The 13,564-nt window shown below is 36.1% G+C and overlaps 1 protein-coding gene across 1 annotated transcript; it reads left to right on the top strand.

Annotated features, from left to right (window-relative positions):
• The first annotated feature begins 601 nt into the window (after window positions 1-601).
• ufm1 (ubiquitin-fold modifier 1) lies at window positions 602-12,292 on the top strand. Its single transcript, XM_048178936.1, has 6 exons — window positions 602-846; window positions 942-998; window positions 3,678-3,735; window positions 5,960-5,999; window positions 10,008-10,040; window positions 11,076-12,292. Coding segments are annotated over exons 1-6 (273 nt in total). The 5' UTR covers window positions 602-844; the 3' UTR covers window positions 11,159-12,292.
• Window positions 12,293-13,564: the final 1,272 nt, after the last annotated feature.

Raw genomic sequence — 13,564 nt, forward strand, 5'->3', positions numbered from 1 at the left:
ACTAAAATAAATTAACCAAGAATGATAAGCAGCAAGTTTTAAACACATCAAATGTCTTCAGAATTGAGATTTTAGCCTATCCCTTAAAAAGAACAAACAAAAAATAAAATAAAATAGCTTTAACAATAAGCATTCCCTGAGGCTCATCTTGAACCAATTACCATTTGTTGAAAAAAATTATGAAACAGACCCTATTTTGTGCCTTATCTGTGGGAATAATTTAATTTAATATTTAAAGAAATAACCTACTGTATTACACAGGCACATTTTCAACACCAAACATTTCACAAAAATATGTTTGTTAGGTTTAAAATGCTAACAGAGAAACGCCATATAGGCTATTGATAGCCTATTTACATCAGCTAGTTGGAGGTAATTTTGAAGTTATTATAGAGAAAATGGTTCAGCATAATTTGTATGCAGATACCACTCCTGTTAGTCGTTTTTAAAGCAATGAAATAAATATTTACACATTTTAAGTATGATTTAATTCTTTTCGTTGACGCTGCATATGGAATTCATCACCCTTCATTCACATCTAAAATGTACCGGTGCATTAACAACACACTTTACGGTAATACCTACTTCGAGTCGGCTTGAAATTTGCCTGACTGAAATGCACTAGCCGCAACAGTTTCTGTTTTATCCGCTTTTTTTCCTTTAATTTCTCTAAAATACCTGGATATGATCCGATCGATAAAATGTAACACTATCAGTTTTAAAAAGGGCAAATTGAGAGAGACGGAAAAGAGAGGGCCATCGAACAGATGACGTGTTACAGTAGGTCCTTGAATCTTCCGGGTCGGTGTAAACAGTGTGCCGTCTTCTCATTCAAATCAGTAAAATGTAAGTAAAGCCATTCATCATTTAAAAACTTTTTATTTTAGTTATACCGTGTATTTCATCTATAAATAAACTCCATGTGTCTCTGTCTGCATTAGGTCGAAAGTAACGTTTAAAATCACGTTGACGTCGGACCCTCGGTTACCATATAAAGTGTGAGTGACACATCATTCAACACATGACACTCACACACACCATCAACTTTAATATTCCTGTTTCATTAGCCCTGATTTTATTGATTTTATTGATTCTAATAGGAGCGTAAATTATTATGTGCCGCAGCTCTGCAGTTTGAGGAGCTGAATAATTATTTTTAACCTTGATTGCTTAATTCTATTCATTTATTCATTCATTCATTTCTTCGTTAATTAGGTAATTCATAAAATAATTGCCAAACTGACCGATTTATATATTTAAAATTTAGTTTTAGCACAGCTATCAACTGAGGAATGTAAGGCAAGATAAAATAGGTTAACTATAACCATGCTTCCCCTGTTGATTAAAATAAATAGTACAGGATGACAGTTGTTTTGTATTCTAACTTTTCTGAAATACTATGATTAAAAGTGCACATGAGACATTATCTAATTAAATTTGCATACATTTCCAGAACAAAAATCAGATCATTGGATACAGCCAGGTTCAAAATTATTGTTTCATTTTGTTGACATATTAAAGAAGGTTTTTCATAGGGAATAATTCATTGGATAACTTTTTTTCTACTCCATAAATCAGAAAATACGTTTAGCAGTAAGAAAAAAAGAAGTGTCATATTTTTAGGAATAAAATGTTATATAAATCAAGTGAAGAATATATCATGTATATTAATCCTTCTGTAAAAAACCTTCAGAACATAGATAGAGTTGGTGTATGTAAATGCTACTGAAGTGTAGGTTTCTGGCACAGTGCGTGAGAGCCTTTAAAATATGTATTTTGATTCAAATCTACAGATGTAAATAGTTAATGTGTAATGAAATAAACTCTTAAATGTGTGTTTTGGATATTTTCTTTACACTATTATGCAAGAAGACATGTTATGGATGCAAAATAGGCCAAAACCTTAAAATCGGTCAGTGCATGGGGGAAAAAAACAAACAAAACAACAAAAAAACATTGTTTCTTTCCTGTAGGGTCTTGCCTTATGTCAGTTCTTAAAGGGATAGTTCATCCAAAACTTTCAGTCATTAATTGCTCACCCTCTTGTCGTTCCACATCTGTAAGACCTTCATTCATCTTCGGACCACAAATTAAGATATTTTTGATGAAATCCGAGAGGTATATGACTCCTCCATAGACAGCAATATATCCAACACCTTCAAGGTCCAGAAAGGTACTAAATACATCGTTAAAACAGTCGACAAAACTGCAGTGGTTCAACCTTAATTTTATGAAGCGACGAGAATACTTTTTGTGCGCAAAAACAAAACAAAAATAAGTACTTTATTCAACAATCTCTTCTCTTCCCTGTCATTATCCTTACGCAGATGACGCAGTAAGCACAGTGAATGCTTCCGTGTTTACGTCTGAATTAGGGCTGTCAAACGATTAATAGCGAATAATCGCTTACAAAATAAAAGTTTGAGTTTGCCTAATATATGTGGGTGTACTGTGTGTAATTATTATGTATATATAAATACAAACACATTCATGTATATATTTGAGAAATATTTTCAAGTATATGTATTTATTTATGTTTTTATATAATTTATATTATATATAAATACAAATATTTTGTACATAAATAACATATTTCTCTTAAATATATACATTAATTTGTGTGTATTTATATATACATAATAATTACACACAGTACACCCACATATATTAGGCAAACTCTAACTTTTATTTTGTATGCGATTAATCGCGATTAATCGTTTGACAGCCCTAGTCGGAATGGCGGCTCATTATTGGCCAAAGCTGATCACCTGGGCAGCACGATGCATACGTGTGATGCTGACGCAAGAGCCGGCCAATAATGAATCGTTCTGACGTAGAACCTGGAAACGATGGATGTAAACAATGTATGAGAATGACACAGAAGACAAGATATTGTTGAATGAAGTCCTTATTTTCGTTTTGTTTTTGTGCACAAAAAGTATTCTTGTCACTTAATAAAATTAAGGTTGAGCCACTGCAGTCCCGTCAACTGTTTAACAATGTCTTTAGTACCTTTCTGGAACTTGAAAGTGGTGATTATATTGCTGTTAATGGACAAGTCAGATACCTCTCTGATTTCATCAAAAATATCTTAATTTGTGTTCCAAAGATGAACGAAGGTCTTACGGGTTTGGAAAGACATATGGGTGATTAATGACAGAATGTTCATTTTTGGTAACCCTTTAAGTCTGTTCGCGATATTGATTGCAGTCACTGTAAAAGTGCTATGGTCTGTGGTAATCTATATCATACTGTGTGTCTGATAGCAAACACACATGTGAGAGTGGTCTGTTAAGTGCCATTCAGTTTCAAACAGACTTATTTACCAGCTCAGCCTTGAGGGCCTGCAATGCTGCTGGTCACTGGCCAGTTTGATGATTTTTTTTTTTTTTTCACATGCCATGTTTTTGAAAATATTATTTATCTCATTCAGTGACAAGCGATAGACATGAGCTGGTTAAGATGATCAGAGAATAATTTGAAAAAGCATGATGTTTCTTAATGTACTCTGTTTTAAAACAAAACAAGGCAGTATTATGCTTCGTATAATATGCTACTGTTGTGCTTAGTTTCTGGACAGCCCATTCTCTATAGCAACACTTTCTACACGGTAGTTTTTTTTTCTTTTCTTTTTTTTCATTGTTACACAAAGATTCATTGGCATAATTATATTTCAGGTTAAGTGTACCTGAGAGCACGCCGTTCACTGCAGTTTTGAAATTTGCAGCAGAAGAGGTGAGTTGATCCATTGTCTGTTTAAAAAGAATTGGTGCAGTTGTGCATATAAGTGTTAAGTTCTTATTGCAACCTTATTTAAAAAAAAAAATTCTGACAGATCTGCTGAGGTGTAGCATTGTGTCTTTGCCATTAAGCTCAGATGCTTCTGACTGACAATAGTTACATGTTTTATTTAAAACATGATAAAAAATATCCTGCATGACAATGATCTTGTATTATGGCTGTCTTTCTGCTCAATTCTGGGAAGGCATTGATTAAAATGGTCTACATCCCATAGCATGGATCATGACGTGAACTTTAAATCAATTATATCCTATAGCTTTAATACTGTGTCTTTTTAGTCTGATTTATCTTTTTTTGAGACACGCTGCTTATCTCTGTCCACAGCCTCATTAAAATCGGAACATGATCAATGCAGAATCCGATAATACAGTTGATAAGGATCTAAGTCATAATGAAACTAAGACCAATGTTAGTTTGACAACATTTCATTTAATTAAAGTAGGTATATATCAATATATATTTTTGCAGATTATCCAAATGAAGACTGATATTATAAAGTTATACTGTTTAAATAAAAAAAATGACATTAGGGATTGATCAATATTGTTATTTTGTAATATTTTTTTTTAACATTTAAGTGATATAAGTAGAAATATATAAATAAATAAATATATATATATATATATATATATATATATATATATATATATATATATATATATATATATATATGGATATATATGGATTATAGGATACATTATATATGTAAAAATATTTTTTTATTATTATTTTAATTTATTTGCCAACAACAATAAAACACAATATGCATTATATAAGCAATATGCATATTTTAATACTCATTAATATTAATAATTTAATATTTATGTAATGTCAATAGATTGTCAGTGGATTGTAAGTAGTTTATGTTTTCTGTGTGTGTGTGTGTGTGTGTGTGTGTGTGTGTGTGTGTGTGTGTGTGTGTGTGTGTGTGTGTGTGTGAATTTTGAGTAAATGTATAAAAGAATGATTTGATGCATTTAACAAATCTCATTAGCAGTCATTAAATAATTTTGGTTAAATATCTCCATTTGTATTTTCTATTTTGCTTTTTATATATCGACATCAGCTTCAGCCATAAAAAAAAAAAAAAAAAAAAAACGTATCAGTCGAGTACTTAATTTTTGACACTTGGCATAGGCAAAGAGTAGACCAGCTATTTAAACTGGAAAAGTAAGGCATAATCTTTTCAAGCTGATACAATAATTATGCAATAATTTACATAATAACAATTTATGGCTTATACCAATATGTTCACTAATATACATCCTTTGTGATTAGCCTTAAATCTTTTAAAATTAGGTAAGAATTTGACAAAATCCTCTTGTTTTCCTGTGGGCTGTCTGGCCTGTTTCACGGCTGTATTCAGAGCACGCAGACGTATGGCATGGCAGAATGACGTTGCAGATTAGCTTGGGTCGTTGCTCCTTTTTTGACATAATGAAATGCCAATTCTGACAGCCTCATAATAGGAAGATGTAATGCATCAAGTGGGAGCCAGAAAGAATGATAAAGTGGCAGGTTTATTTTCTTTTTTTTTTCCCCCTCTCAAAAATTATCTTTGTATTTCTGCTTCAGGTGATGTAAAGTGATGGTTATGCGATCATTCATTGTTTTTGTTGTCTCTTTTCCTCCTGACAAAACTGACTGAAAAAATTAAGCAAAGGAGAAGAATAAACCCCCACAAAAATCTGTATTCATTGAATTTAATATGCATTCTGAACAGTTACACAACTGATTTTGCTGGTCACTAATTCTGGCACCAGTCAGGCATCTTGCTTCCCATCAGTTTTGTATTGTTCAGTGGTGTACAAATGCCTTCAAGACACCCAGAAAGTGTTTCAAAGTCCCTTCTGAATGAATTAGCCTGTTTTTTGTTTGTTTGTTTGTTTGATTCCTGTGGCTCATAGTGACAGTCACAGTTTGTTCAAAGCTCTGTCCAGAGAGCTCTTTCCTGAGACGTTTCAAGGTTGCTGTTTTCTAGCACAGACTCTTTAAATCACCTGATGCAAATGCAGACTCAAGTTGAATTTTTCTTATCCCTGCCTGACAGAGGGACTGATGGGTTCTTTATGGGATCTGTCTGACTATCAGCATAAGTTGTTGATGGATGAACAATAAAACTTTTTTTTTATTTTTTTTATTCCTCTTTGATTTAAAGTTTAAAGTGCCAGCAGCCACCAGTGCCATCATTACAAATGGTAAGTTGTTGATATTATTATTGTCATTATCATAATGCTCTTATTTGATTAAATCTTAAATCTTTTTGACTCCATAAAGTCCCCCTAGCCCCAGTTTTGTCTTCAAATAAAAATAAGTCTCTACAATGATTATAATTAAAATAATACACTTTCAGAATTCCCAAAGTTTTAAGAGTTGAATGTTCTTCAGGGATCCCATTCTTTTTAACCAATGCATTTACATGACTCTTGCAGTTATTCATGATAAGGATAAGAATTCTTAGAACAATTTTACTCAATTCCTATTCAATAAAATATTTTATATCTTGGAATAACCAGAAACATAGATGTTCTTTATAAACATGCCCATGGCGTTTTAAGATTTTATTAGTTTGACCAGGGATTGAAATCACAATTTTAAAAATCTCATATATTCAGGTTTTCCAAGACCATGGGAAACCCCCTTTTTTAAGATAAAAGTTCTTATTTTAAATCATGTTATTAAGTCATCTTGAGGCTCACTTGGATGATTGCCCATCCTTTTGGTTGACAACCACTTAAACCTAAAAGTATTAAACTTTGCTAAAGTGCCTAGCCTGACGTGGTCATACTCAATTCTAGTTCGAATATGAGTCTGATACTGCTCCATTGGGCTTTGATTATGGGGGCGTATTTCAACCGATCCAGGAAAGACCTCAATTGGATAGACCTACAACCAATCAGAGCTACAGAGTAAGTGACGTCTGTTGAGCGACGCATAGTTGTCAACAGAACTCTTCTTAGCGACCATCGGGGCCAGCTGATAAATCAAACTTTTGCCGAATTCCGTAGGAAGGACGGCAAAGACATCTTTCCCATCGACAAATGCCTTGATCGCGGTCCTCTGTTCCTTTTTTCAAATTAATGCGCTGTCGATATCTTCTATAACGGACGCGATGGCGGAATCTACACATCTCAGTTCTTCAACAGCCATCATTGTTGTAAACTAATTGACCTTTCGCAAAGACTCGCCCCCCTTAGTTACTGTTGCTTTGTCCGACAAGCCGTGGCGCTGTCACGCCACACAGAGTGGAAAATACATCGCGGAGCAAAGAGGAAACTGACAACACATCGACAGACGAGACAGAGCAGGTTACTTATGATATTAAACAAAGTCCCAGCTTTCAAACTGTGTAGTTATTAAAAAAATTCAAACAATAAAAACCGTTTTGTGGCTCTTTAATGGGTTGTGAGTGACCATGATCGTGACAGATTTCTGTAGCGCCTCAGCTCAAGAGGCTCGTGAACCGATCATCTCTTCCTACTAGTCCATTTATAGCATCAAATAAACATGAATGAACATGAGAATGAATGTTGTTTCAAACGCGGAAAGACGTCAATATGCACAATTTTTCAAGTTTAACTCCACCGAGGTTAATCTTCTAACTCCTGACTGCTTTGTCGGACAAAATGTTGGATGCGGCGTTCTGATTGGTTAGATCGCTTGTCAATCAAACTCCCCAAGCGCTCTTTGATGACGTGGCTGATTACGTTTCTGAAGTGCCCAGACTTACAAACAAACACCTAGCAACCACCAAGTGCACCCTAACAACCACATAGCAACATCCTGGCAACCACTCATACACATTTGTATCATCAATGTGTTGGGTTCTTCGATAACTGCACGAAAAAAATTGCACAACTAAAGTAGCCCAATTTACAAACAGCTGACTATTATAAACCAGTTATTTTTAATGAATCAGACAAAAAGGCTGGTGAATTCTTCACTTAAAGTCCCTGTAAAGTCAATTCTGAGAATTCTTTCTAAACACTTTATAAAAGTTACAAATGTATTGCTGAAACACATTACAAAGTCTGTGAATTGAGTAATGCTTAATTGTGAAGTTAGAGCGTTAAACAGTTTTTCACCAAGTCTCTGCTCAGGATTTTTTGGGCGGAGCTAAAACGGGGGTCTAATGACGCACATCGTCCCCCGAGCATGGCCCCTCCCCTAACACTATATAACTGTCGATGACGCACCGAGCGTGGCGCCGCCTCTAACGTTAACGCTTCTCATTTACTTTGAATGGGTGACGTCATGCGTTGCCGAACTGAATTGTGGGTTCCGTCGCGTCGCTTCACTCGCGTTGCAAGCGGCAGAAGTTGAAGATTTCTCAACTTTTCAAGCGCCAACGCAGGCGTCATCCAATCAGATCACCCTATGCAAATACCCTAGAGCAGTTGCTAGCCAATTGTGTTTGTGCAACACCGGAAAGTAATGTGATTGGCTGTTATCACTATAACGGTCGAGTCAACACAAGCTTCAGACACGCCCTCCGTCAAGCGTTGACGCTGACGCCCCGTGTGAATGCAGCGTAACTCTACAGCAGTTTACTCGCTCAATCTCGAGTGTCATTACAGTCATACAGCCCTTTGTACATTTAGCTAGTAATGCCTTCGTCACACAAATGCATATTACATGGTTGTTAAAATATACAATATGCTCGGTCTCCTTATTTAAATTTCCTAAAACGATGATATGAAGGATTCTAAAGTGATCGTTCTACACCGGACAATTTTACAAACTTTCATCAGACAGCTGGGATTCACAGATAATCCGCTGTTTTTGGTGAATGTGACTGAACAGACCTCGTCCCCCCCTCCCGCCTCGGCCGTCTTGGCCCTTTCACACCGGACGCGGGACGCGGTATGCGCTGCGCTGCGCTATGAAACCCATTTGTTTCAATGGCTTGCGCCGCGCGAGAACTGCGTCGACCAAAGCGCAGACGCAGCGGAGCGCAGCTTGCGCGCACGCCGCGGTCAAAGTTCAAAATAGTTCAACTCTTGCCGCTGCGCTCTGTGACGATTACCCGCGCGACCAATAGCAACGGGGCATCCAAACAATCGGAAAGCAAAATGGATGAACAGCCATTTACTGTGTTGGAATTTCCAGAGCTATACAATACAAGTTTGCTGGTCGTATAGAGACATCGGGAGAAAAGCTGTGTCATGAAGACATGACAGACACTTCTTAGCACGGGACATATACTTTGCTGCCTATTTTTTCGAGATTTTGATAACTTATTTCATTTACTTGCAGATTTTTTTTTAATGATTCAGATTTGGCTGGGTGGTTAATAACACATTTTTCTGTGGTGTGCAAAGCTCAAAACACATACTTTAAAGTCACACACAGGGACTTTAAAGTCACTTAAAGGTGCTAAAGAGGATCTTTTCGTCGACTGAGAAACCAAAGACTGTTAGTGAGTTTTTGAAATGAGCGCATGCGTAAGAACAACCCCCCCTCCTTCGCAGCTCATTTTGAGGGAACGCCTCCCAAAACTCGTGCACGAGTATTGGAACACGAGTGTTTACCACCGGCATTCGCTATGTCGTGTTAGTGGATTCATTATGTCGGACTCACCGCAGGTAACTCATAATCTGCAGTTGTTACTCCTGTCTTCTGACAAAAACATTGCATGCGGCGCCTGTGGAGTGTGGAAAGTTACTGTAATGCGCAGCCGTGCACGTCTCTCACAAGGAACGTCATGGCAGTGATTGACAAGCCAGAGGGCCAATCGTTTATGCGATGATCGCGTAAACGATTGGCTGATGTTTTTAAGGTCCTACCTCGTGCACAGATGATATATATTAATATTATTCCTTTCAGTGCACTTAATAAATAGTCTTTTATCAGTTCGTAAAGACAGTTTCAAGTAATATTGCAAAAATGTAAAACAAAACATCCTCTTTATCACCTTTAAATCTGTCAGAGCACATTCAAAATGAGCCGTTGTGTGTACTTGTACAGCTGTAGACTCATAAGTAGTTGAACAAATGCTAAACAGAACAAAGACATAACTCATCTCTCTCAACACAAGGCAGTTATTGTAAATGAGATGGTTTGAATTGTGATCGTTCAGCATTTCAGTGCATCAGGGTTTTTCTGTGCTTTTGCCCATCTGTCTGATTCATTGATTGTCTTTAAGAAGGATTGTTTTGTGCATGTATTCACACTGCTGATGTTCTTTGTGATTATTATTTGTGTAGATGGCATCGGAATCAACCCGGCGCAGACAGCAGGTCGGTGTCTCTACTTCACTCGATCAGGGCTGCCCTCTGCTGCAGCATCTGGCTGTAATAAATGTCATTTTGTCAGCTGTAAATTGTTTCGATATATCCAAATATCACACAGGCCTGGAAATTTTTTGCCTGTGCAAATGCATGTAAATGCATGTTTGTTTGTTTGTTGGTGGTGCTTTAATCCACCTTCCTTATTTTTTAACTTCCTCTTCCCTGCATTTTATCATTTTATGAAACGAGATACCTCATTACACTCTCACCATTTACATGCGTGGCTGAGATTTCCTGCCTATCCTTCATAATCACCCGCATGCAAATGAATGGATCCTTCTGTTTACTACCTCATATTGTTCATGTTTATCTGCCTGGGGACCTTTTGAGAGATTGAATGATTTCCTAAGACTCCTTCAATAGGATCTGCATGTAAATTTCACATATTACCTAATGAATACTGATGATGCGCTTCAATTATACAATTCCCCATTGTTGTGAGTTTATTCCCCTGACTAAATGTTCCTTTGCAGATGTTTTCCATACTTGTCATTTAAGACAGAAGCCATCTATCTCTAATCAATGGCATTCTGTCAATGTTTTCTTCCCTGAGTGCTTTGCTGCATGTAATCACATGAAAATGACCTGTAATTTTTCATACTTGTCATGGGTTGAGCCCTAAATGTCAAATGAGCTGTAATTCATTAGTTTTATAGTAACAACACATATAGCCTGACCCTGTTTAGCAGGTTTGTACTATAGAGACATGTACCTTTAGCTTGGATTGAAGTTATACAATCTCATACTAAATATAGCCTATACTCCGACACCTGAATAGATTTATTTTCATATGCTGAGCTGAGAGTGTGTCTTACAGCAGAGGGAACTGAGCGAATCTCAGTTTGTTGCTTGTATGCAACATACAAGCGCTTTCATATTATTTTATGAAAATTAACCAACAAATAGTCTTTGTTTGATATGATTTTAGCTGAAAAAATGTGTCATATACTGTATGCAATGTCACGGATGTCTCTGATTCTACAGGAAATGTGTTCCTGAAACACGGCTCGGAGCTACGAATCATTCCCAGAGATCGGGTCGGAGGAGGTTGCCAGCCCAGGATGTGACTACCCAGTGATTTTCTGTCACAGACGATAAACATACTTGTGTATTTATTGTCCAGCCCTGAGGTGTCAACTCTTTGCTGCTCTAACAGGCACTGCTATGACTCTAAGTCTGTCAGAGGACCTCTCAAATCTCACCGAGCTGCCATCATTTCCCCCTTTTCGACATAAACACTCACTGGACGTTGTCGTTTTTGCCCCAGAATTCCAAACCACTAGGTATTTTGATCTTTCACAAAATGTTCCAGCTGTATAGTTTAAGATCACATACTTAATGTGTTTATAATGCATAATTTTATAGTCAATTTAATATCTTTTTCTTTCCATTTCATGTTTTATGGTCCCATAATGGTTGTTTTGAGCTATGTATTATGTAGCTGTTATTATAGGCAGATAATGACAATGTCAGCGTTATGAAAGTCCTTCAGTTGTGTAGGTCAGTAACTATACAAAATAATATGGTTAAAGAAGCTCTAAATATGATAATAAATCAAGCAATTCATAATATACTTACTATGTAAAAGTATATATTAAAAAATCTTCCCGTAGTTATTAAAAAGTGCAATGTTACATAAACCAATTTGACGTCTAAGTTGCTTTTTGGAGCTTTCTTGTTCACTCAGCGGCTGTGCCATTTTATTAAGGCTTAAAACCGTGACTTCCTGCAAGAGCTGAATAGTACATCAGGCTAATGAATGACAGGCTTCTACCTTTGCTTTTACACCCTCTACTTTCCCTCCTTCTCTTACATTACTGCCAGGCGGAGGAGGAGAGTCTGACTATTCAGTGTCGTAATGGATCTTTCATTTGTTTTAATAAAAGAGCAGGCATGCTGTGCCCTTTCCATGCCACTCATTACTGGGAAAAGGGGAGAAGTGCATTATAAATACAGCAAGGCCAACATTATTCAAACGCAGACATGTTACTCTGGATCACATTTGAAAAGGCATCACTTGTTTCCAGCCTCATTTGGCAGGAAATGATGCGGTTTGTTCATTAGCCGTGGATGAAGTTGTGCTTTTACTGAAGCCAATGATTTTGCCCGTATAACAAATGTCAAATTGAAAAGTAAAAAAGTTACAAATACACTTCTGAGTGTTCATGTCATAAACATTAAAGAAAGCATTGAATAACAAACTGTATAGTGCCTGTTTTTTGTTAAATAAAGATGCTCTGCTTGTAGTTGTGCTACGATTTTTTTCTTTTCAGTTTGTTCTTTTAATGTAAACATAAACCATGTTTCAAAGCTTTAAATGGATACAATAGGCTTCAAAAGTCTCCTTTATGGTACAAAGACAGTGATGTTGTTATTTGCATAAATTCAATCCTGTGCCATCTGTAAGAGGCTTACTTAAGCAAGCAAATGTTGAATATTTATGTTATATAGGTGTCATGGACATGATTGTGTGATTTGAGGGGTTAAACAAGCCATTATTTGGCAACCTTTTAATCAGAGCTTAAAGTCTTATGATGGCACATATGGGCCAGCTAAGCCTATGAAACAGCTGGGGTCTTGTGTTTGTCTGACCTTATTTTCCCTCATATTTCTATAGAAACTTATTTTGAACATTTCTAAGAGGTTTGTGAGAGAATGAAAGCTCGCACAAAGGCTGGCACTCTGAATTGCTGTTGTCAAATAAGTCATTTTTTCCCCACACCTCCTGAGTGGCTGAATGTTGTCCACATGTATTACAGATAAGCTATACTGCTGCCTGTCAGTTCTGCTTTTCAATGTATCTTTTAGATGAGCAGATATGTGGCACGAATTTAGATTTAGTCTTGTGCATTCAAGCAGCAGATTTGTTTTCTGGAGTTCACAGAAGTAATTAATTTGCTATATTTTTTAAAGCAAAGGAAATACTTGCTTTGCTATAGTGTACAGTAGCAAATTGGTTTGGCCTTTGAAAGACTGTGGTTTTGTGCTGTTCCGTTTTTTATTTAAAAAATGGATTATCTGTGTTCTTTTGTTATAGCAAGGTTCAGGGAATATTAAAGAAATGTTATTGTTTTTTTTCTGTCACTGCCAAATAATTTTTTTGACTTTACGAGACTGTAACATTGTAACATCATAATTGTCAAAGATGCTTTCTGCATAAACAATAAACTGGAGGTACACCACAAGAAGAATTAAAGCAAAGCAAAGCCAAAAACATAACAAGAATCAAAGCAAAGTCAAAAATAAAACAAAAATCTAAGCAAATAAAGCCAGAAACAAAATAAAAAGCAGTACGGAAGAGGATTAGGGCCAAGCAATAATAAAAAAATAAAACCATCTCGAGATTAAAGTTGTTAAATTTCGAGAAAAAAGTCTAAATAAAATGTTGAGAATAAACTTGTTAAATTACAAGAAAAAACTCATTAAATTTTGAGAAAAAAGTCGAGATAAAATGTTGAGAATAAACTCATTAA

This window comes from Megalobrama amblycephala, linkage group LG2, assembly GCF_018812025.1.
Source record: "Megalobrama amblycephala isolate DHTTF-2021 linkage group LG2, ASM1881202v1, whole genome shotgun sequence".
Taxonomy (NCBI): domain Eukaryota; kingdom Metazoa; phylum Chordata; class Actinopteri; order Cypriniformes; family Xenocyprididae; genus Megalobrama; species Megalobrama amblycephala.